The 22,616-nt window shown below is 44.5% G+C and overlaps 4 protein-coding genes across 13 annotated transcripts in view; 1 reads left to right on the forward strand and 3 right to left on the reverse strand.

Annotated features, from left to right (window-relative positions):
* The first annotated feature begins 1,495 nt into the window (after nucleotides 1-1,495).
* LOC120948415 (uncharacterized) lies at nucleotides 1,496-5,698 on the forward strand. Its single transcript, XM_040364698.2, has 4 exons — nucleotides 1,496-2,785; nucleotides 2,871-3,885; nucleotides 3,993-4,128; nucleotides 4,494-5,698. The coding sequence occupies exons 1-4, from the start codon at nucleotides 2,283-2,285 to the stop codon at nucleotides 4,628-4,630; spliced, it is 1,791 nt and encodes a 596-aa protein (XP_040220632.2). The 5' UTR covers nucleotides 1,496-2,282; the 3' UTR covers nucleotides 4,631-5,698.
* LOC120948414 (putative sodium-dependent multivitamin transporter) lies at nucleotides 4,731-14,333 on the reverse strand. 3 transcript variants are annotated; one of them, XM_040364694.2, is made up of 7 exons: nucleotides 13,117-14,333; nucleotides 8,191-8,365; nucleotides 7,547-7,768; nucleotides 7,091-7,431; nucleotides 6,379-7,021; nucleotides 5,881-6,297; nucleotides 4,731-5,687 (listed from the first exon to the last, which is right to left on the reverse strand). In XM_040364694.2, the coding sequence occupies exons 2-7, from the start codon at nucleotides 8,302-8,304 to the stop codon at nucleotides 5,607-5,609; spliced, it is 1,818 nt and encodes a 605-aa protein (XP_040220628.2). In that variant the 5' UTR covers nucleotides 8,305-8,365; nucleotides 13,117-14,333; the 3' UTR covers nucleotides 4,731-5,606. The 3 variants fall into 3 exon arrangements, with proteins under 3 accessions (XP_040220628.2, XP_040220631.2, XP_040220630.2); XM_040364697.2 differs by having other exon boundaries at nucleotides 14,212-14,329; XM_040364696.2 differs by lacking the exon at nucleotides 13,117-14,333 and adding an exon at nucleotides 8,445-8,613.
* A 1,406-nt stretch (nucleotides 14,334-15,739) lies between these two features.
* LOC120950300 (alpha-tocopherol transfer protein-like) lies at nucleotides 15,740-17,643 on the reverse strand. The gene is made up of 4 exons (XM_049605189.1): nucleotides 16,921-17,643; nucleotides 16,724-16,831; nucleotides 16,296-16,654; nucleotides 15,740-16,204 (listed from the first exon to the last, which is right to left on the reverse strand). The coding sequence occupies exons 1-4, from the start codon at nucleotides 17,202-17,204 to the stop codon at nucleotides 16,077-16,079; spliced, it is 879 nt and encodes a 292-aa protein (XP_049461146.1). The 5' UTR covers nucleotides 17,205-17,643; the 3' UTR covers nucleotides 15,740-16,076.
* Nucleotides 17,644-19,495: 1,852 nt separating this feature from the next.
* The window catches only part of LOC120948177 (A disintegrin and metalloproteinase with thrombospondin motifs 9), a 146,602-nt gene continuing 143,481 nt past the window's right edge, over nucleotides 19,496-22,616 (reverse strand). For all 8 annotated transcript variants that reach the window (XM_040364236.2, XM_040364242.2, XM_040364238.2 and 5 more), the window contains one exon: nucleotides 19,496-22,575. In XM_040364236.2, coding sequence (XP_040220170.2) covers nucleotides 22,477-22,575 — 99 coding nt within the window. In that variant the 3' untranslated portion in view covers nucleotides 19,496-22,476. The remainder of the gene's footprint in view (nucleotides 22,576-22,616) is intronic.

Genomic DNA, 22,616 nt, shown 5'->3' on the forward strand with positions numbered 1-22,616 from the left:
GCCACCGCAAGCTCTTGGTTCATCCTTCTCCTCCACGCTCAATGTTTGTATACTCCGCCAAAGATTATTCGGAGGATGTTCCAGAGGATGCCCAGAGCGTTTGCGTTCTCCGCCCGGATGGTTCAGGACTCGTATCCATAGAGGACCACCGGGCGAGTCAATGATCTATATAGCTCACATTTCGTGCGGTCTCGAAGTTTTCGAACCATCTTATCATCATTCTATTATCATTACATGGTTGTTCAGGAGTTCTGATACTTATGGGCTCTGGACTCTTTCACATGGTAAGTTTTGACGCGCTGGAGATAAATCTGTTAATTTAGTAAACTTTATGGAACTGGAATAGTTATGCACGATCAGAAGCAACCCTAGTAGGTTCGTTTTGTTCCTAAAACGGATCGATCAGAGCAAGGTTAACATTTTTGAAACTAGTAGGATCGATCGGAACGTTATATTCGGTAGAAACAGTAGGTTCAGTCGGAGCGATAAGTCGAAACGGTTGGAACGATCGGAACGGTCGGAACGGTCGGAACGGTTGATACCAGTATTGCGAACGGTAACGTAAATAGTAAATAGTATTATTCCGGAGCCTTGTGTCTTCGGCTCCCCTTCCCCTCTCTACCGCTCATCGCGTTGGAAACCGGTACTTCAGAACGCTACTACCGAACCTGCCCGAAAAACTTCTGGCTTCGTTCCATTCCAATTGTTCTGAAAATTTCACATGACCAGTCTGTAATTGGAAAACATCTTTTATAGACAGACACAATTGGATTCCAATTGGCAGAAAACTAGAAAATTAATTCCAACGTATCGTTGGTAAATTGGTGGAGGCGCCCTAAATCAGTGCTGCCCAACCTTTTTAGGATCGCGGACCACTTGGCTTTGAAAATACATTTGCCGCGGCCGACAACCATAAAGGGCGTTCATTTTTTAGATTTGGTTCAATGTTTTTGATAAAAAATATGTTTAAATCTCATTCTAGACATTCCTGTTGAACTGATACTGATACTGATTGTGGGGAAAACAATTGCGCGATATGTATAGTAATAAGCTTTACCTTTTCAAAAATAAATTCATTCGCGGACCAAGTCTGTTAACGCTACGGACTACAGGCTGGAGACCACTGCCCTAAATTATCACGTAGTAGTGTTTCAACACACTCAATATGGTGTTCTGTTGTTTCAATGTTCAAATTTGTTCATTGCATAAAGAAAATGTAGTAGCTTTTTTCTCTTCCAAAATCTTCCAGAATAATATGCAACTATAAATTTCTCCATATTCTCCAAAACGGTAGAGGAATAAGCTTTATACAGAATACCTGATAAATATTGATTGCATGTGATAAAGGGTTAAAATGTAGGTCAAGTAAAATGTGGGCCATTTGCCACAGGATTCTAAATGATTCAACAAAATCTAAAAAATTCGATAGCTCTGCTGCATGTATGACCATCAAACGAGTGAAAAGGCTTAGTCTGTTCCTCGATATTGATGCCTCCGATATTGCTCTTTATTAGAACCCCGGAACGAATTGTTTCGTTGTTCCGGAATGACTGAACGGAAATATTGTTTCCACGCAGTGTAGTACTTACCACAAGCCCGATTCCCTTGAAAATGGTAGCAAAATCAATTCTGACCCATTTTGGCTCTATGATACATGAACTTCCATTGCTTACATGTTATCCATTGCTTCTTAAGCCCGTTCGCTGGAGTAAACACTCTGCCACATTATTATAGCACGAACAAAAGTGACGATAACGCTGACCGAACACCTTGTACCTTGTAACATCGTTTTGGCTGGGCAACGAACGCAACAGCATGAGCATGAGGCAGAAGAAACGAATCGCGCAGAAGGTGCGTCTCTGCGTACAATACACTCCGCTGAATGGGGAGGCAGCAAAACAAAACAAAAAAAGGCGGGAGTTTGCACGGGAGCCACTTCGGGCATTCTTTCGGGCGTTCGTTCTTTCTTTACGTTGCCGTGATTTATAAAAGAAGATCATCTGGGCGCCAAACGAGTTAGTCCATTGAAGAACGTGTTCCGCGCAGTGTCTATCGATCGTCTTTCGGTGGTGGTCCGGGTTCTCGTGTGGTTCTCTGGAAACTTGTTTGTGCTTGCTGTGTGTGTGTGAGAAGAGTGTGATGAATATCGGGCGGTAATAATGTGCTGTGATTAGGGTAGATTAGTTCAGCAGACAGAGAACGATTATTTTTGTGTGATTTTTGTGATCGTGGTCATTGATCTCAACCCTTACATCCGCACCACGCGTTAACGAGCGAGCGCCATGTGGTCGAGCCAGAAATCGTTGGTTATCCGTACCTTTGTAGCTAGTGTAGTTGGTATGTTGTGTCATGCAACAGTTAATGGTCAGTTTTATAGCTTAAGCTTCGGTACGGATGAAAGCTACAACACGGCTCCGGTACACGCCGGAGCTCCCAGTGGACCCACCCAGCACCAGCACGAGATTCGCCATAAGGTGACCCCCCTCGAGGCGATGATCGACAAGACGAATCATCTCGGGTTTCGGGTGCTTCACCAGCACTCGAAAGGCAATCGGAACAATATTGCGTTCTCACCGTGCTCCTTGGCCAGCATACTTGTAGCCCTGTACGAGGGAGCGACTGGCAATAGTGCGGCGGAGCTACACGGCCAGCTGGTAGCGCCGTACGATAAGGATGTGCTACGCGTTGGATACCGGGATATTCACCGTCGACTGCGCAGCTATTTCTATCAGAAAGAAAACCTTTTGAATGGGCTGAGCTTGAGCAGTGAAAATATTACCATTAGGTGAGTATGGTTCCAGTGATCTTCTGTGAGAGTGGGGCTGGTGTTTGGGGTTGGTTGATTGTTTGAATTTTCCCCCTCATAACAGACCGGAATATGAGTCGGTGCTTAAATTTTATGGATACGATTTGGAAAACATACCGGAAATGCGAACGCTAACAACTACCACCCCGATGCCGGCCACCACACTTGAAATGGAGTTGGAAGAAACGACGAGCGATGCAACGACTGAAATGGGAAATTCAACCGAACCGGTAGAACTGTCGACGACCGTCGGAACGATGCCTGACGAGCCTGCCACGGGCAGTACAGTCGATTCTGTAACGACAACGGAAGCATCCCAGACGACGAGCGATACAGGCGGCGATATGGATATAACCACTACCATGGTTTCGTCCGAGCCAGCGGAGGAAACCACCACGGAAGCGACGGAAGAAACTTCCGAACCTCCGACGACGGATGGCGAGGAACCGGTGACGGAGGAGACGGGTGGTGAGAAGCGGCGACGAAACCTGCGAAAGCGTGGACAGCGTTTGCTTCAGCGTCGCCATCCGGACTCACCGCAGCGGAGACGATCCGTGCGCCAGAAGCGGCAGCCGGAAGAGATCGACATCATCAGCCACCAACGGTTCCTGCAGAACTTCCTGCTGCAGGACGTAACGACCAACCCTTCGCCAGCGCTGCTTGCCACGGCCGGGTTTCCACCCGCGGTGGACAACACGGTCCGGAAGAACCCCTTCCTGCAGCAGCCCGATGCGTACCGGCTGCTGGACGATACGATCGAGCATAACTTCTACCTAACCGAGACGGACATCGTGAAGGTGCCGTACAAGGTGTACAACACGATCCTCAAGTACGCTTACATCGAGCGGCTCCAGTCGACCGTTATTGAGCTGGAGCTCGATTCGGAAGATTACAAGCTGCTGATCATACTGCCCGACTACGAGTTTGGGCTGGGCAATGTGCTGAAGCTGCTGCAGATAGGCGACAATGTGCCGAGCCTGCGGGAAGTGACGGAGCAGATGAGCCCGACCTGGGTGAAAACGATCGTGCCGAAGTTCAACCTGAAGGGCAACATCATCCTGACGAGCGATTTGCAAAATGTAAGAACAGCACCTAAACCCCGAACGACGGAGGGTGCTGCGGGTCGGCACGGTGCAATGATTTATGTTGTTGGTTTTACCATGCCCCACCCACCTTTCTTCCACAGCTCGGCATCAACGACATTTTCGAACCGTCCCGGGCCGACTTCTCCCTGATGACCGAAGATCCGACGATCTACGCGAAGCACATTGAACAATCGATCAACGTTAACATCCGGACGCATTCGCTGCAGCAGCTAAAGCGTAATTATGCAACCAAACACACACACACACACACACACACACACACACACACACACACACACACACACACACACACACACACACACACACACACACACACACACACACACACACACACGAATGCTACCGCTTCCCGTTGCACATTTGCATATCATTATGTTTCTGCATGACCGCTGGCTATAATTGGTCCGCTGCCGAATGGTGTGGGCGTTGGTTGTTGCTTGGGTGGTCGTGGAGAATTGCATTCTACGCACATGAGCACACGGTTGCGTTTTGCATTCCTGTGATCGTTTGTGACCAACCGGAATTCATTGCATTCTTCGTGCTAGAAACTGTTTTGTATTCTTTTCCTTTGTTTTTTGTAGGGTTTACGTCGCTTTACAAAAATCCGGTCGAGCTTGCCGTCAACTATCCATTTTTGTTCTGCATTCTCGATAACGAGCTTGACCTGGCACTGATGGTTGGCAGAATATTGAACCCGCTGAATGCACGTATACACTAACGCAAAAGCATGTGGAATATGTTACGCAGCACCGTAAGAACCATTCCACATAGCACAAAGTGCCTGCCGACGTTTTACAATAAAGCTTCAAGCATGAAAGTGTTGTTAGCTTTCTTCTCACACAATGCGCTCGACTGGTGGACGCATTGTGCTCTTTATTTTCTTACCGTTTCCTAACTTTACTAGCATTTTCTAACATTCCTTCTTCAACAAATTGCCCGCCGGCATACAATCGGGCTTTACATCGCTACGTTTGCAACTCTGTTGCCTCTCCTACATCAACTGATCACATACAACCGATCATACCTACATACATATATTACAGCTCTACTGTGTATACTTTTACATGCGCACGCCTCATCCGGAAGCTTGATAAAAAGCAACAACAAAAAAACGATATAATTATGAAGTACAATTTGTGTGCTGCCTTCTTCTGCTTGTAGCAACTACTGCTATACACCGTTCAATTTGCTACCTAAATTATTTGTCTCAAGTTCGTTGATGTATGGTTGCAGGAAACATTTCGCAAGACGGATGCCTACAGCGCGTCACAGCAAGCAACACGATCATTATGATTTTTCGCAGTGTTACACTTTGATCCTGTGTTTCCTATTTGGTATTGTTTGTGGTAGTGCGTCGCGCTACTGGAAGACTTGTTATCTTTGTTCTCCTTCTTTTCACATATCCACTTTTTGTCTCAGTGTCTGTGCACTGTTCCCATTTTGTAACTGGCCGGTATTCGTTTACCGATTCATTAAGTCGCCGAAACCATTCAAAAGTGTAGCGTAATGGCGCGTGACACTTCTTGTGCCTTGTACCTGGTACACCCGTGCATGCACTCATAACTGTACCTGCGTGTACCAATATTGTGCATCAATACCGCACCCCGAAGATACGCTCTCGTACCTCGACATAGCCACAGTTGGATGGGGTAGGTGGGATAAGGAAAGCTGGTGCGCATAGGGGAGAGGGGCCGTTAGGGGTGGCTTACATCCTGCTTAGCGGTCGTAGGAATGTCCACCCTGCTCGAATGCTGTTGTCTCACCGTGGCGTCAATCTATCGTATGCGTAAACCAAACACCGAACACAGGAAACGGAAGTAAGGTCGTTAGTAAGGAAGAGAGAGAAAAAAAGCATTAGTGTCCGAGGGCGAAGGATTGCCTTGGGCGAGGGAACGGGAAGGGGAATGTTCGGAGTGGTCGCATGAATCATCGACTTCATTTCACACACTCCAAGGAAGTCATACGTACATCGCCACCGTTCTCGATAAACTTCGCCAGCCGCTGCTTCATGGCACGTGCAACCGGGGGCGAGAAGAGGTCAGTGTTCAGATAGGTCTGCTGCTCGTCGAGGTAGATGCGTTCCGTGCCCTGCGCACCGCGCCAGCGCAACAGCACGCTCGTACCGTAGCCAACGAGGAACGTCACGAGATAGCCCAGCACGCTAAACCACAGATAAGACAATCGGTACAGATAGAAGTAGTCGGAGTCGTCCCGCGGTTCGGCGGCCCTCTGTGCCATCGCCAGCGGCAGGCTGGTTTGATTGTAGCCCCCAAACTCGGAACAATCTTCCACGGAAAAGTCGAGCGTTTTTAGCGGTGGTCGGGGCTGCCCGAACCCGATCCACAGCGAAAACGACAGACCCACCAGCAGGCCCGTTATCACGCCCTGAGATCAACAAAAAAGGCAGTAAAAGCAACAGATGAAAAAATAATAGTAAATAACAAACGGTATCGATCGTGAGCTTACCCGCTGATTGGCACGTGTGGTGAACATTCCCATGGTGAAGAGCGCAAAAAGGGGTCCCCCGACAACGCCGAAAATCGTGAGCGATGCCTGCAGCACGCCGCCCATCTTTTGGGCGAGAAACGCAACCGCTATGCAAACCACACCGTACAGGAACGCCATCACCTTGGTCGGAAAGCTGGACTGCAGATCGGGCATCGGTTTCCGCTTCACCTTCTGGTACAGCGGCTTTAGGTAGTCTTCGAGCGTGACGGCGGCCAGCGAGTTGAGCGCGGCCGACACGGTCGACAGGCTGGCGGAGAAGATACCGGACACGAACAGGCCTGGCAGCCCGGGTATATCGCCCATCGCGTCCACCACGAACAGTGGCATCGTTTGATCGCGCACCTTTATCCGGCCCTGGCGCAGCGGGTCACAGCTGCGATAGTAGTAGTAGATCGCCAGCCCGCTGAAGGACGTGCTGAGGCTGAGCAGCGACAGGATGGGCCAATTGAGCCAGAGCGCTTTCTGGGCGGACTTCAGGTTCTTGCACGTCTTCAGCCGCTGCACTTGCGTTTGGTTGACGGCGTACAGCGACAGGTAGGTAAACATGCCGCCGATCGTTAGCGTCCACCAGGTGTGCCGCGTCGTCGGGTTCGGATCGAAGCTGTAAAGGATGGCGGTACCCGCTGGTTAGCATTGGGAAAGAAAATGTGTCGTGTAAAGTGACGCTTACTTCCAAATCTCCAACCGGGCGCCCTCGGACGCTGCCTCCCATATTGGGCCGAGTCCGCCCGCCTTAACAGCAGCGCAAATAATGACCGCGTAGATGGCGGCAAACATCAGCACCGACTGGAAGACGTCGGTAAACAGTACCGCCTTCATGCCGCCGATCGTTGAGTAGAACGTGCAGATGCCACCGATCGCCAGGATCGAGTACGCCTGGTCAAGCCCTGTGACGGCCTGCAGCGCGAGGGCTGGCGCGTACACGGCTATACCCATGTACAGAATCATCTGCAGGGTGTACGCCAGCGAGGCTGCTAGTCGCGTCTTCTTGCCGAACCGCTTCTCCAGATACTGAAAGTGGCAGAAAAGAAAGAAAGAAAGGCGTACATGAATACTTACAAACAGCTAAGAACCTATAGTTATCGAAGAATTTGATAACCGTGAAATAATGGAGTACACCGCTTACCTCGTACGCACTGCACGCTTGCAGGCGAAAGAATACTGGCAGGAAGAGGTAGGCCGCAATCGGGGTAGCCAGCCCGTACGAGAGGTTGATGGCCACGAACTGCGTACCGAACTGGTAGTTTTCGTTCGACACGCCCAGCAGTGTGATCGCGGACATGAAGCTGGCCATCAGGCTGAACGACACCGGCCAAATCGACATGTTGCGATCCGCCAGCAGGTACTCCTGCAAGGGTAAGCGCGAGCGAGGAAGAGTAAAGCCAGCATTATAAAGGGTGAAGAGAGAACGAGCTAAGTATCGGGTTCGCAAGGGGTTTTTTTCGACTGTCGCCTCAGGTGAGGTCCAAAGTCCAGTGTAAGATCGCACGATCGCGTTTTGGGTACGCGCGTATTGGACCTAGCTGATCCTCCAATCGGTTTAGTTCTATGATCGGAAGTTATTTGTTGCTGTTTTATTTCTTCTTCGTGTTGGTTGTTATTCTTCCCTCGTCGATTGGTTGGACAAGGAGCTCCAGGTGCATGTTTGTTTCACGTTGTGTTTTATAAAAAACTTAACTCGCTAGCGCTCAAACTAGGTTTAAACTCGGCACAACTACTGCAACTTTGGTCCCAATCTGCTCTTTCTAGTATAAGAATTTTGATACGTACCGCATTAGTTTTCTGCTTGCCGCCAGAAAACCGATAATACACGCCGATGCCCGCCGATATCATCAGCATGGCAATGAACACGACGTAATCCCACACGCCGAACGCGGAAGCCATGATGATGGTGCAGCCAGACTCTTTTGAATGGTGATAAGTTTAGGCACTGTCAGGCAGTCAACTGTAAGAAGAACCAATGATACACACTGATTAGAGAGGGCCGACTAGACAATCGGGAGGATCGGGCAGTTCCTAATTACATTGTAATGCTAATGACATCAAATTAATTATCGGCTCTTTTTACGTTCGTTACAAAACACACCCCAACCAACACGCTTCGTTTAGCTTCCCAAACTTTATGGCATTCTAGTGCGGGTTGCGCTGGTCTCCTTCACGCTCGGTGTCGACTTGAACGACTGCCAGGCGGCGGACGCCATCAGCCTCATTATATTGCTGACCGGACGGAAATCCGACGGAAAGCGTGCGCGTACACAATCTCTCTCACTCTCTCTCTCTTTCTCTACCTCTGCCCAGTGTGGTAATGGCGGCAATGGCAAGAGAGACATCGTTCGAGTAATTACACGTGCTCAAAGAAACCACCCGCGCTCGATCAGACGGTTCTTCAGGAGATCGATTAGCCATCGTCCACGCGGTTTGCCGAAGGACCGAACGGGATGGCTTTCGGTGTACTTTTCCCGTGTGTGTGTTTGTGTGAGAGTGTGGTTTGTTTTATTTGATGGCCCCACTCGTCATGTCCGCTTTGTGGGCTAAAGGCAAATGCTGACTGTTTCGAGTGGTTTCACAAGCGTGTGCTCCCAAGACCCACCGAAGAAACGTTTGTAGCTGCCAAAGTCAGCAAACGGGGCTCTTGAGCGCAACGGGAAGAAGGTGTAAGACCGTCGACAGGAAACTGTGTCAAAGGGTTACACACCCGCGGAAGGAAACTTCGGCCGTCCGTTACTCTTTTTATGACGCGGTGAGCCCAAATTTTCGAACCGTGTCAAGAAGGTGGCAGAGATCGACGCCCTTTCAATTATCATTTCCTTTCGGTTACCGGGGTGGAGAGATTTCTGATTTCTGTGTTTTTGAGGCTCGTTGTATCGTGCTGTATCGTAGAAAAAGGCAGTGAAACATGAAAGGAAAGCATTTCCATTTCACCACATCGTTTCATCTTTTCTCTCTGATGGTATTGTTGACTGGAGCTTGATAACATTGGTGTTCAAATCGCTTTGTCAGCGAGACTCCACCGCACTCAAGTTGCAAACGATAAGAAGCGTTTAAACACACACACTCACACAATACAAACAAGATGCAATAGACAATGGTTACAACACCTATAATTAAGCTAATCCTTCACAACTGACACCTTTTTCCCCGTGCAAAGCACGACGCCAACAGCTGATCGTCTTATCTTTCGTTTTGGGACAAAAAAAAGAATGCTGAATAACACCCTCATCAGATGCCACACGCTCTTGAGTGTATGTCTCGAAGTATTTAACTCTTTTGCTAAGGGTCTTTATTCAACTCGCGCCTGGAAGTGTTCTCCTCTCGCTTGGTTGTTCTGTCAGTTTTTCGGGCACAGCAATTAAAGGCACTTAATGGTAAGAGGCCAGCTTGACATGAGAATCTTCCACATGCAGCAGACTCATCCACCAGCCAAAGATCGTCCGGGTAGACGGGAGACGGTGGAGTGGTATTATGTTTATTGCTTCAATTAGCCTACAACGCGACATGCAGAAGCGCCACGAGACGAACCTTTTCGGTACAAAACATTGAATCTCAATTAAGGTGTCTCACGCCCGTAATTGGGATAGGTCCATTGAGCATTACAAAAACACTTCAAATCGTACCGACCTTGTGCTCCAATTCTTCTCGCCCTGGTGGTGTGTTGATTAGGGACAGTTGCAAAGAACGATCGATCACTCGCTGGGCGGATGTTCATCCCAGCGGGGTTGCAACATTGTTGCAGCAGCATTGCTGCTATCAACCGGATGGAAGCGTATTGTAAAATCACACTAATCGAGCGGGTGTCATTATTATGGTGTGCCGATAAGCGAAACGCCACGATGAGATGTCCATCTCGGTATCTTTTCGGGCAGGGTAATTGGACCATCTATACCGCAAGATGAATAAAGCGAGCAGTAGATAAGCAACCATCCCACCCCGTTTGCCGCTAATTGTGTAGTCAAAATACATAACACGACGGATGTTTGCAAGATACAGGCGCGTGCGGTTTCGTTCGCTGGGCTGGTAGGCAATTGATGGTTAACGGCCGTTCAACTACTTCCTGTGCGTGAATGGCAAGGGTAAGGAAGCCGCAAAAAAACTCGTCTTGTTTACGTTCTGGGTAAAAGTTAGTAGCGACGCCTATCAGAAGGATAATCGTAAGGTCACCCTTCTTTATAGTTGAAACGTGTTACAATATACAGGAATGACGGAGTAGGAGTGTAGTAAGGTTGATGTAGCATGATACGAGCACGGCTTGGTGCACATTTCAAGGCGCATATTAATGAATCGATTTGATTGTGCATTTGTTTGTATTTACATAACATTGTGCTTACATTGTTTGCTGCGAAGCGGGAATAACTACAACCGGCAGAATACAAGCTTTCTTATCGTTGGGTCCTTTATTATTACAGTTTTCTTCTAGGCAATGCTAATTCGAATTATTAAGTCGACCAGCAGGCGCGTCTAATTGGAATCCAGGTACAGCGCATTCACGTTGCTCGTTCGAAAAGGTTTAACATCTTATTCAAAAACCAATAAAAATTATTCAATTACATTGATACGTGTGTTGGTTTCAGAACGATACGGTTTTAAAGAATTTGCTGAACATTTGGAATTATATTTTACTTACATTATAGCATAATCCACAATATATTGCAGCTTTGTATAATGTAATAGTCTAAATTTAAGTTAAAAATATTTTAAAATTCATCAAATTTAAATTAAACATAGTGTATCTTATAAATTCTAAGAATCTTAATTTTTCAACCAGATTCAAATTAGTTGATGTGTTCCTTTTTAATTTATTTTGGCTACGCATTTTTTTTAATTACAGCTACAACATTGCAATAGAAGAAAACTGTAATTATTGATAATTGTATACATACATTTATTGTTTGATAAGGATTTTTATTGTATTCCTTTTATTCGATGTTTTGTCCCAGGGCTTGGCCAAGTCCATAAAGCGAGACCATTTTATAATCCATTTTATTTTAGAGAATAAAGAGATTAAAAAGTTAGAGTTAGAGATTAAAAAGGATAGAATTTTATTACACCTCACAAATTTACAAAATAAGATCAGTTAATGATCTAATTTTAATTATTAGTTATTATATTGTTAATACATCTCCTTGATCTTGAGTCTTGAGACAAAATTGACGAATGATTGGCATTATTTCTTCATCTGGTCGATGTTTTCAATGAATGCTTGTTTGCCATACTGCAGGGGTCTCCAAACTACGGCCCGCGAACTAGTCATCAAGAGCCTTTAATGAGGCCAGCGATGACTGGGTAAAGGTTAAATAAAATAGCTTTCTTTTCTAACTAATTAATCAAAATTTATTTTTTTACTTCTGAAAGACGAAAATCAAGATTCAATAAAAGAAAGCTGCAGAAATTTGATATATTTTGTTAATATTTTCTTATTAAAACGAGATTTAAACTTCCATTCATTCTAAAGGTAGCGTCAAAAGGCCCTCAACAACGTTGATTGGAAGCAATGCGGCCCGCGAACTGAAAAGTTTGGAGACCCCTGCCATACTGTAATAGCCGTCTCTTAAGGAAATCATCACTGATTATTAAGGAAATTATCACTCCTATACGACCCCATCGGGCCCATTTTGACAAAAGCTAATATGATTTATTTTCCATATAATACTAATTAGCTTTACCTGACCATGTTTTATTTGGTTCATCGGGCCCCTATCATGCTTAGCTGTGATCTCTATCCTATACAACCATGTCGTACCATCGCTCATACCACAACCGTACACAGTTTAGCAGTTTAGCAACAATGTTGCGGCCGGCCACCTAATCTGTAGAAGTACGGGTTTTGGCGCGAGTCTCTTTTTGCGCGCCTTCTATTTTGGCCGACAACACTCTCGCTTGGTTGAAGAGATTCAACCGGGTGGCAAACATAAATTAGTGTCAAAATACATTCCTTGCCAAACACGGCCCGGTGGGTGTGTTGTTCATAAACATTCTTCAAATACTTTCTTTTTGATGCGTGGTAGAATGCAGGGAAGGTTAAGACATGCAGGAGTTTTAGTGAGAGACGATGATAGTTGGATACTGCGAATGCACAAAAAATTGTATGTCGATTCCGAAAAAAATAGCGTTGTTAATAAAAGCTATACCAGCTGAAAATGTAATCTTCCATGCATCACGCCATACCAAAAATTCATTTACCGATTGCTGATAGCTCTGCTCGTCTTAGCCCTTCAAAACGCTTATCAGAAGAGAACCAGAATATGTTCGAGAGGAGAGAAAGAGAGGGAGAGATATCGTTCAGGAGAAAAGAAACGGAAATCGACCTTGAATTTACGCATGCTCCGCTTGTGAAGGGTCAGCAAGTACAACACGTTGTTATGGGGAGTTGTCAAATGACGACAGCTCGTGGCGCCGGTTTCATTGATCGCGGAGTAAAAAGAGTGACTAGATGCTACGCACGCATACGCACAACCGCGATAGGATAGTTGTGTGAGCAAGGGCCTAAGCATTCCTATACGCTATGTGTTTGTGTGGCGTGATGGTTGTGACGAAACAATCCCGCGTGCTCAGAATGTTGCCCTATCCCTGTGCCCTGATCTCGAACCTCTAACACTGGTATGACGTCACGTGTCCCGATATTGGTTAACTGAAGATGGGTTAAAATTGAACCTAATAACTCCTAGCGTGAGTTTTGTAGTGAATACTTTGTTTACTTACATGCAATCACTTTGGTGCAACACGGGCACAATTATGTAAGTAGGAGTGTGCAATCCGCTGGCAAATGACGATTTGAAGTTGCGAACACGCCACATACACTGCAACAATTTTCAGTACTGTTTTCACTGCTGCCGAGAGCGAATTAATGAAGGTGTTTTTGCTTCGCACGTGCAGCGTGTACACTGTACACAACCTTACGAAAAGCGGCACACCATCAAAACTAGCACATTACTCTTGACAGCGTGACCTTTGGAACCGTCCCGCCGGACAGGGCCAACGTTGCGCCAGCATCGGACTGCAACAGGGAACCAATACGCTTCTATCTATCATACACACGGACGGCCTTCACGAGGCGGAGAAGTTAGCGTTAACGGGACACCACTTCTTGTTTTAATCACTGCACGTTACTCTGCTACTACAACACCAATGCCCAATCACTCTTTCGTTTCCCTATCACTGCGCAGGTCTCGCCTTCGGTTCGCACACGGCGAACTGATAAACAATTCACTAATCACTGTTTAGACGGTCTGCAGGCCAAATCGTTCCTTTCTGTGGCAAGAGCGACACTGTTCCGGGTGCTAACGCACTCTTTATCCTCACACCAATTCCACCCGCTCTGCTGTGTTGCACCGAGCGCAACTGTAACTATGGAGACGCTCGCAAACGTGCGATTTGTGCAACTGTCAAATGCACGGCGTGCGAAGCAGTAAAATGTGCAACATTGCAGAATATCACGAAAGGCTGGGAATTATAAATAACAAACTCAACGCAGCTACAGACATCATCGGTCACAGAGCAACCGTACCGTACCGGCGACCGCGAGGGTCAATCGTCAAGGTATTCGCATCAACGCCTTTGTATACAGTATACACACACACACACACGCATACATACTTTCCCGAAAATATTTGGGTTATTCGCTGGACGACAGACGCACAAGGGAGCGGTGGATACGGTGCTTCAAAAATTTCTCCCAATAAAAAAACAACGCTTCACATACAAACTTTCACGATTCACTACATCTTTTCCAACACTTTTCACGAATGCACAGCACAGGTACCAATAAAGGAACGATATGGTGCATTGTTATCCTACCATTTCACTAGAATTGAGCTGAATTTTCCAAGCAGTGGAAAAATTTTCGCCGGAAAATCTTGCGAGCAGCGCGAGCAAACGGGGAACACGTCCGTCAGCTGAGGAGTATCGATGAATACAACGGCTGCCCGCTGGGCAAAGCGACCGAAGAAATCATTGCCTTTCGCGCATTTTCTCAGGCCTTCTTTTTCTCCCCTACGGCAAATTTGTCAAGCAGCACTCGTCCCCTGTTCTTTTTCCTACCCCTCGCCTGAGCGGGCTGTCACAGGTTTAGATGTGGTGGTGCGTCAGACAACCATGGCTGTCAGGCGTCGTCCGTGCTCATTCCCTCTATAGCGCTATCTCTTTCGCGCGTGTTTGCTCATGATTGCTGCGGTGCTTAAAAAAGCCGTTAACAAACATTGCGGCGATGAAGTTGAATTTTCACAAATCAAACCAAAAAAGCGCAATGAGTTCAAACGCTGCAATATAAAAATGATCACGTAATTGCTAGCTCACGCTGCTGGGTTTGCTGTGCAACGCGCAGAACCCTAGTTCCTATTCACACGTTCTGCCTGGCGCTGATTTTCATCAATTTTCCGTTCCGCCGGCATCTAGAACGCAGGCAGTTGATTGTGAAACCGGCATACTGGAAAGATCACTGACAGGCCCTAGGGCCTGCCACCGGGCTGAACGTGTTAAGCATAAAGCATATTTTTGTTACACTTTTTTGCTTTCGTAAATTACACAGATGTGCTGTGTCGTCTGCGCATGGTTGCGAGTGTGCGTGTGTATGCGAAACTGTCGCCAAATGTGTGATCTTCTGGAATCGAATCGAATCGAATATCCACAGAAAAAAAGCTCCATAGCTTTCCCAAGCGCCACATATTAAGCTTAAACGACTAAAACATCGAATATCCATAGAAAAAAATAAAAGCTCCACAGCTTCATTGGTTTGATCAATAGATGGCGTATTACAACTCATCATTATATTGCTATCCTTTTCTTGTAATGTGTTTCAACAAGTTTCATCTTATCCTGACCTATATAGCCTTCTAACTTTCTGAGCAAAAATCTATATGAATGGTCGTGTGGTCAGATACGTGGGTATCGACACCAACGACCATTACTCAAATCTCACTTGCTTCAGTGTTGATGGTTTATATTGAAGGTTAGAATTTAAACAATCGTTCTAGTTCTAGCGATGCATAACTTCAATGCGAAACCATATAAGTACAGAGGGAATAAGAAAGCTATCCAAGCGAGGAAAGTGCTCCACTGGTTGGGTATCCAACCAACAGATAACAGATGGCGCCACCAGCTTTTTGCTATTTTTAGAATGCATGAGTCGTTCATCGTCTTGCAAAACCAAGTCTTTCTAAATTCCGTGTAGGTAGAGAGCTTGAGTCGTTTAGAACCCGTTTAGTGGTCGTTTAATGAATTTGTGGTACTTGGGTATTGATACAGGCAGGCCTTGACCGACAACGGTTGTTGTGCCAAAGAAGAAGTAGTAGAGAATAAAAAAAAAATCTTTTCTTCTCCTTTAGCACAACAACCCACTAGTGAAGTGAGCTTGGCTTTCAGTGACTTATTGTTACCATAGCAGGATAATCAGTCTTACGTATGGGGGCACGTGCACCCATAACGGGCATTCTGTTAAGTCGTACGAGTTGACGACTCTACCACCAGGCCAGCGAAACCAACATTACTTCTGAATAAAAACAGGATTTCTTTCGGAGAAGATATTTTGTTGTGCGCTTGTTTACTGTCTTTATATGCATTTATTTACTATTGCTTATGATCGATACTTTGAGAAAAAAAAAACAAAATAAGTAGCTAGGGAGGTTGAAAAAATTGAGCACCACAAGCTTGGAATTAACTGCAGATCACAGCAATCCGAAAAAGTTCCCCATTGTGCGCGGTTTGACGAGTCGTTTGCTCTCGACTACCCGCTTGTCCTGATCGTATCTGGCTAGATGATCTCCACAACTGATTGTGTAGTTGTATAAATTATCTGAAAAAAAAACAAAAACAAGAACAAATGTAGAACAAACTCTTTCCTCCAACCATGTCGATCAAGCACCGAACCCGATGTGTAATATTACCTCGTAATAATTTGCGTGACTGTGCCATACCTCCATAATCGGATGGCAGGAGATGTTGAGGGATGTAAGGGAAAAGAGTATGCATCTTGGTGTGTAAATGGAGCATTTCAAGCAACTCTTTCTTCATGAACGGCCTGATCATGGTCATGATGCGATCGATGAACGGCACCACGTTGGCAAGATGTAGTCCCTTAAGCCGAATTGGTAAGCCTTCCTGTATGAAGTACAGCAAATCTTTAAGCGTAAATATGCCCAGCTTCGGCAGGTGTCCAAGATGAATGCCGTCCATGTCGATGATGAGGATCGATCCGTTATTACATCCCTCCTCCCAAAGTTGGATATCAACACACATGAGCGCACTGTGGGCATGGGAGAGTGAAGAAAAATGATCAAACTGAAGGTTGAAACAAATCAAAGGAAATACTTACAGCGTCAGCAAGGAGCTGAGGGAAAATTTACTTGCGTCTGGGTCAACGATCTTGGCCAGCATCACTCGATATCCTTCGGGCGTTAGTTCAGGAAGGATGGCTAAATCGCTGCAAAGATGAGTTCAGCATTCGGTTTATTATCAATCGCACAATCGTTGTTTTTTAAGTTTATTCATTTATAGTTTACTTGTACTCACAGTACATCCATCGCCATCAGTATCGCATCTTTATCGAGGTTTCTGTTGCCGAACAGATTCTTACAGCTCGTTCGAAAAGTATAGTAGCACTCGATCGTACGTTGTGCCGCCTCCAGATCGTAGTAATTTGAGTGTAGAAACAGGATCAATTCGAGCTCGGTAACTGGTGGTAGATGCGGTTGGCCTTTCACCCACTCGCCTAACTTCTGCACATCAGTAGCTCGCAGTTCGCCTGCATACTTTCGGTACTGGTCTTCGACGTTAGCGAACTGGATGGTTTTCATCGCGAGCAGGTTTTCAGAATGGAGATGTGCAAAGCAACTTCAAACTTTATTCGCTGGAGTGCTGCTGTTGACTGGAGCCTAAATAATTTCTAAACCGGACATGACCCACAGTGGCAAGACCCAGGGGTACGGAAGGGATTTTTTAAGTGTCGTTTTTGTCGTCCAGCTTCCTAATCCATTAAAGCAAATATACACGCGGAAGACCTTGGAAAGATAGAATTAACCCTTGAAGAGCCAGAGTGGCTGAAGGTTACGATATTAAAAACCTAAATGTGCGACTTTTTAGATACTGGAATTGAAACCACCACACTGCACGATCTTCGCGGGTTAGCACGATCTGATGAAGGTCTTGCTTACATGCTATTTTGCTTGTTATTGCAGTAATTCAGCAAACTTGTTTTATCTCATCTGGATGAATGAGAATGTAATGTCTTTCTACAGACTTGTACCGTATCGCCGTACAGACGTCATGGTTTCGGATCGCCAAGTCGGTTGGAATTGACAAAAAATAAAAACTAAATAAAAGATGTGTCTTTGACGCATGCCAACAGTAATTCTGCCATCAACCTCGTGCAATGGAGTAGGTCGCTGGTTGATTGTATGCCAAGAGTTGTGTTTTGTTTTATGTTTTTGTTTGTTACTTCATACCCAGCAAGGGTAAAGTAGTTTGGCGAGGATTTTTAATCCGAATTGGATGTGGAACCTGTTTTATCTAAAACCTAAAGACCATATATGTACTTCATATGTAAAATATAAATTTTTAGTCATAGTCAACTGTCAATGTTTATTATGTTTAAATTTTTTAAGAGTATAATTTAGCTGGCGTCAATAAACATACATGAAGTTCAATTGACTATGACATGAAGTGTATTGACTTATTCAAAAGAAATATTCGTTTTTTACCACGTAATCGCAACGAGGGGCGATCCCATGGTACAGTCGTCAACTCGTACGGCATTAATAATATATCCGTCGTGGGTTCAATCCTCATATGGACCGTTCCTCCTGCAGCAAGGTTTTTGACTATATCCGACGAACAAAGATCAGTAGTCTCGAAAGCCTGTAAAAGCCGGCATGTCCGCATAGGCACGATACGCTAAATAGAAGAACAATCACAACGAGTGGACGATCCCGTATGGGAATCGAACTACATCTGACCAATTGGAATTTTGTAACGTCCATAGACATTTCTGCTGGGACATGTCGGATCTGGCGGAAGGAGACTTCTAGCGATTGGCATATAATTGTTTAATTTTCAAATCTATAGGATAATTATAGTGATCGCTAAAAAAGGAAACAATGTTCTTTTCGGATGTAGGGGAAAGCGGGGCAAAATGGGCATGTGGGGCAAAATGGGCACCCTCTATTTAAGCATTATTTGACTACAATGATACTTTCCAATGCTCAAAATGTATTCATTAGAGTGTTCTATGAACACCATGTAAGTTTCATAACCCTTACATAACAAATAACTAAGAAAAATGCAAAATAAGGTTTAGCAGCATATTGATGTAATTTTTGCCACTTCGAAAATAAGCTTAAACGTGTGTCACAGGGATGCGTTGAAGTTTTTAATGATATATTTTTAAAGATATGATATTTCTTTACAATTTGTCTGAAGCAATCAAGGCGATTGAATTCGTATTTTTACTAATATAACAAAAAATACAAAAATGCTACACGTGGGGCAAAATGGGCAGTTACTCTTGGGGCAAAATGGGCAGATGCTTTTGACATACGGCGCTTGGTGAGGCTATGGTGTTGTATTTGTCGCCTCAATAATGATAACAGGCACAGCTTCAAAACATTCGATTTTGTAGATTTAAACGTGTAAAAACTGTTATAATTTTGATAACGTATTTTTGGAAGAATTTTAAGGGCTTTTCTGACCAGCAAATCAAAAGAAAGAACGAAAAATACATTTCACGAAACGTGCGCAAAAGCATAGACCATTACCTAAGCGCAGTTGTTGTGGCCCATATTGCCCTAGTGTTTTGACGTTTCACAGTTTGTTTACATATGCCCATTTTGCCCCAGGGCTATGCCCATTTTACCCCGTGTGTCAAAATAGCTTCTCGTAAAACATCAACTTTTATTTTACATTAGTTTATTGTTTTTAAGTTGTTTTCATTCTATGTGGCAATTTTAATCCATAGATAAATGGTGGAGGCATACAATAATGAAAGAAAAATTGTGTTTTGTGGCATATTCAAAGGAATATTCAGTAAACTGCTTAACATGCCCATTTTGCCCCGCTTTCCCCTATATCATAGAATGGAGCAAAAAAGGCGTCGGTTAAAAGCGTAGCCAGTCCACTTTCAATTTACGGCGTGCCCAAATGGTTCGCTCCAGAGGTTTTTTTTATTATGCGTCCGTATCATAGAAGGTAAGGTAAATAATAATATTATAGTTATAGTTACATAATGCCTACTAGTAAAATAATTGTTTAATGAGTAATCGCAATTACAAATTAGAATGTAATTTCGCAAGCCAGCAAGCAGTGGTCGGGCATTCCATTTGCACGTTATGTGTTGTGTGCTTTTCAATGGAGTTTCAAATGGTTTGAACATTATGATTTATGTACACAATGAAGAGAACTATAAAATAGAAAGTGCCATAAATCGAAATCAGGGCAAACGAGTTTTAACAAAAAAAAAGAACAGTAGCTGTAATAGATACGAGCTACCTGAAATAAACGAAATCTATAATGCGATTGTGGTTGCTTGGGCGCTTATGGTTCCATCATCATAGGTAGTGTTCGATTTTAATTGTCCTACTGTGGTATACATCTTTTTCTCTCTCTCAATCGCTCTATCTCTCGCTTCTTGATTTATCCTTCGATATTTGTGCTTTGTTTAAGTTTCTGTGGCAGTTTCAATAAATAAGTTTGATTGGTTTAGTATACAATATATCCTAACGGCTATTGCAAAAGATTAATTATACGAATACAATAAAGTCAGGCCTTCCCATCGATTGATTCTCATTCAGGACGTCCTGATATAGCAAGGAAAACCCATCCGATTAGGTGGCATAATAAAGCCTATGAAACTTGGCTTAAAGACGCAGGTCGTTATGCCAAAGTAAGAAGAAAATAATAATAACCAGATAACAAGTTCTTAAACTGATTGTTTCGCCTTGAGGGAGGTGGAGAAAACACTCTGAATATTGAACGTTACAAATCTATCGTCACATCACCCCTAATACTTGCGAACATCGTGGATAGCTTGAGGCTTACGCTTAGCAATTCAATCGCAATACAACATTACAGGAAACATCGATCGGGATCGATATGTCTCCGCTGCCAAACTGTTCGACTTTGTGATTTTTTGTGTTGCAGTTGCATTTTATACATTTTCTGTGCATCCTTAACTATATAAAAAACCGTTATAAAAACACATTACCTATACCAACTACAGGAGAAGAGAATCCGGGCTGCCGGGTTCGTTCGATAGGTTCGTGATCGTTTCGTACACATCCTGATACCTCGCGCAGCGATTTGTAAGGATCGTAGTATCGGATCATTCTTTTCCAAAAGGAAGTTGCGCTTCGTTAACAATAATATGGCAGTTTTCATCCATTGTTTTTCTTTTAGCGAGAGAAAAGAAATAAACACATCAATTTGTTACTAGTAAATACATTGACTACACGCATTGGTGCACCTCATTACAATAAGCTTTATGTGTAGCAAGGCAGTTTCGTACGGTATTGTAAGTAGGTAGAGTTACTAGTAAAGATTGCTTTTTTCTTATTTTTTTTGTTTTGTTATAAGAAAAAAGAAGAACAGATTTAACCGGCTTTGATCGGAAGTTCGATTTTGGCAGTGGGCTCGTAATACTAAACCAAACATAGGATGGCAGTAATCTGCCACTTGAGATTCGTGCATCCGTGGTTGTACAGAGTGGGGTCTTCACGTTGCTTTCTTTACAAATCAAATCTGAGTACGTTTATCATCAATTTTACTAAATAGTTAACGTAAATAATTTTCTTCACCCGTTTAGGGTGGTTTGGTTTGACTGTTATTTTATTTTTGTTTATCACTATTGAGTATTTTCGGGTATAATTGCTTATGGGAGATTCGATTCGACCGGTGCTTATGTTTTGTATTAAATATTCTAATCGACTCATTCATTTTCAAACACAACAGACTCAACAGCGAGAACATTTTAAAAGTACTCATTCATTATGACATTCGGGTTAGAGAGATTTTGAAGTAATGTTTTGCTCTCTTTCATGCACGAATATTTTCTTTGCCAGTTTTTAGTAATTTTCAGGGTTTTATGACTTTTTTTATGACTTTTCTTCTTTGTTGTTTTTACAGTTTTACAGGGAATGAAAAGGAACGTAATAGTCCACTAAAAAGCCGTTTACACTTTTGAATGTTTAATATTGCACCGAATCGATCGAAAGGTCAAAGGTCGGTCTAATGAACGTGAAGATAGAAGCTAACGTGGTCCGACCAGCATATTGATAAATGTATGGCAATAGGTTGATGAGGCAGTGAAACGCCTCAATCAGAATAAATGACGCCGAGACAGGTTAGGATGAAACGAGACTACTATTAAGCTAAGCTAAGTGGTTAGTGGAGAACCGATCTTTCCGGTGTAGCGGTATTCACACTAGCAGATTCTACTTTGCTGCTTGTGTTTGTTAGTCAGTGGACAGACAATGGGTCCTTAAAACAGAACTTAAATTCGCTGTCGCGCGATCGACTGCTGGCACTAGTGGGCGGTTCTCGGTGAAACCGTTTCTCGGTCCTGGCCAGTTGGAACGACCGGGAATCGGTTCAGACCGCCCAAGAGCACAGCTGATGCACTATGACCGCTGACCAGTTGGACGTGTTTCGTGTTCGTTTTGGCACATGTTCAAGGCATCGTTAGCTCGAAGCTGTTACGTTAATGGGAGAGAGGATATTTTAGAAGCACACACACACACACTCACACGCAAACACGAATACACACGTTCACACATATACACAAGCAAATAGTTCCATATAAAATAAATGTGTGTGTGCGAACTACGCTCCACGTTACGGACGGTACAAGAGCGGGAACGGGACGTGCTCTACCGCTAGACGTGGCTTGCTAGGTACATCCACCGCAGGAAAGAGACGGCCACTAGCACACAGATAATACGGAAGATCGTTGGATATTGGTGGTATGGTCGTGATCGCTGAAAACACCAGTCCTTAAACACTAACACTGTAAGGTCATGGGTTTCGAAACTCTCGTCCTTGAGGTTGTAGGATGGCTCCCTAGCTCCTCAGCGGTGCGTTCTACATTAGCTCCAGATACAGATTGGTACGTCGTGACACAGAGCAACTCCCACAGTAGCCACCACAAAGTGCCCGAACCTTTTGATACGGCGGTTGCAGCTACGGAAATAGCATAAAAAAAGGATAGTTAATAACGATAA

This window comes from Anopheles coluzzii, chromosome 2 (genome assembly GCF_943734685.1).
Source record: "Anopheles coluzzii chromosome 2, AcolN3, whole genome shotgun sequence".
Taxonomy (NCBI): Eukaryota; Metazoa; Arthropoda; class Insecta; order Diptera; family Culicidae; genus Anopheles; species Anopheles coluzzii.

Excerpts from the sequence above, each read along its gene's own strand:
- LOC120950300 (XM_049605189.1), bottom strand. The coding sequence starts at position 17,204 with ATGAAAACCATCCAGTTCGCTAACGTCGAAGACCAGTACCGAAAGTAT. Across the intron at positions 16,832-16,920 it reads CTGATGGCGATGGATGTACT|CGATTTAGCCATCCTTCCTG; the intron begins GTGAGTACAAGT and ends TCATCTTTGCAG. Across the intron at positions 16,205-16,295 it reads GTCACGCAAATTATTACGAG|ATAATTTATACAACTACACA; the intron begins GTAATATTACAC and ends TTTTTTTTTCAG.
- LOC120948414 (XM_040364694.2), bottom strand. The coding sequence starts at position 8,304 with ATGGCTTCCGCGTTCGGCGTGTGGGATTACGTCGTGTTCATTGCCATG. Across the intron at positions 7,769-8,190 it reads GCAAGCAGAAAACTAATGCG|GAGTACCTGCTGGCGGATCG; the intron begins GTACGTATCAAA and ends TTACCCTTGCAG. Across the intron at positions 6,298-6,378 it reads CCACACGTGCCAATCAGCGG|GGCGTGATAACGGGCCTGCT; the intron begins GTAAGCTCACGA and ends TGTTGATCTCAG.
- LOC120948415 (XM_040364698.2), top strand. The coding sequence starts at position 2,283 with ATGTGGTCGAGCCAGAAATCGTTGGTTATCCGTACCTTTGTAGCTAGT. Across the intron at positions 2,786-2,870 it reads AGTGAAAATATTACCATTAG|ACCGGAATATGAGTCGGTGC; the intron begins GTGAGTATGGTT and ends CCCTCATAACAG. Across the intron at positions 3,886-3,992 it reads TGACGAGCGATTTGCAAAAT|CTCGGCATCAACGACATTTT; the intron begins GTAAGAACAGCA and ends TTTCTTCCACAG.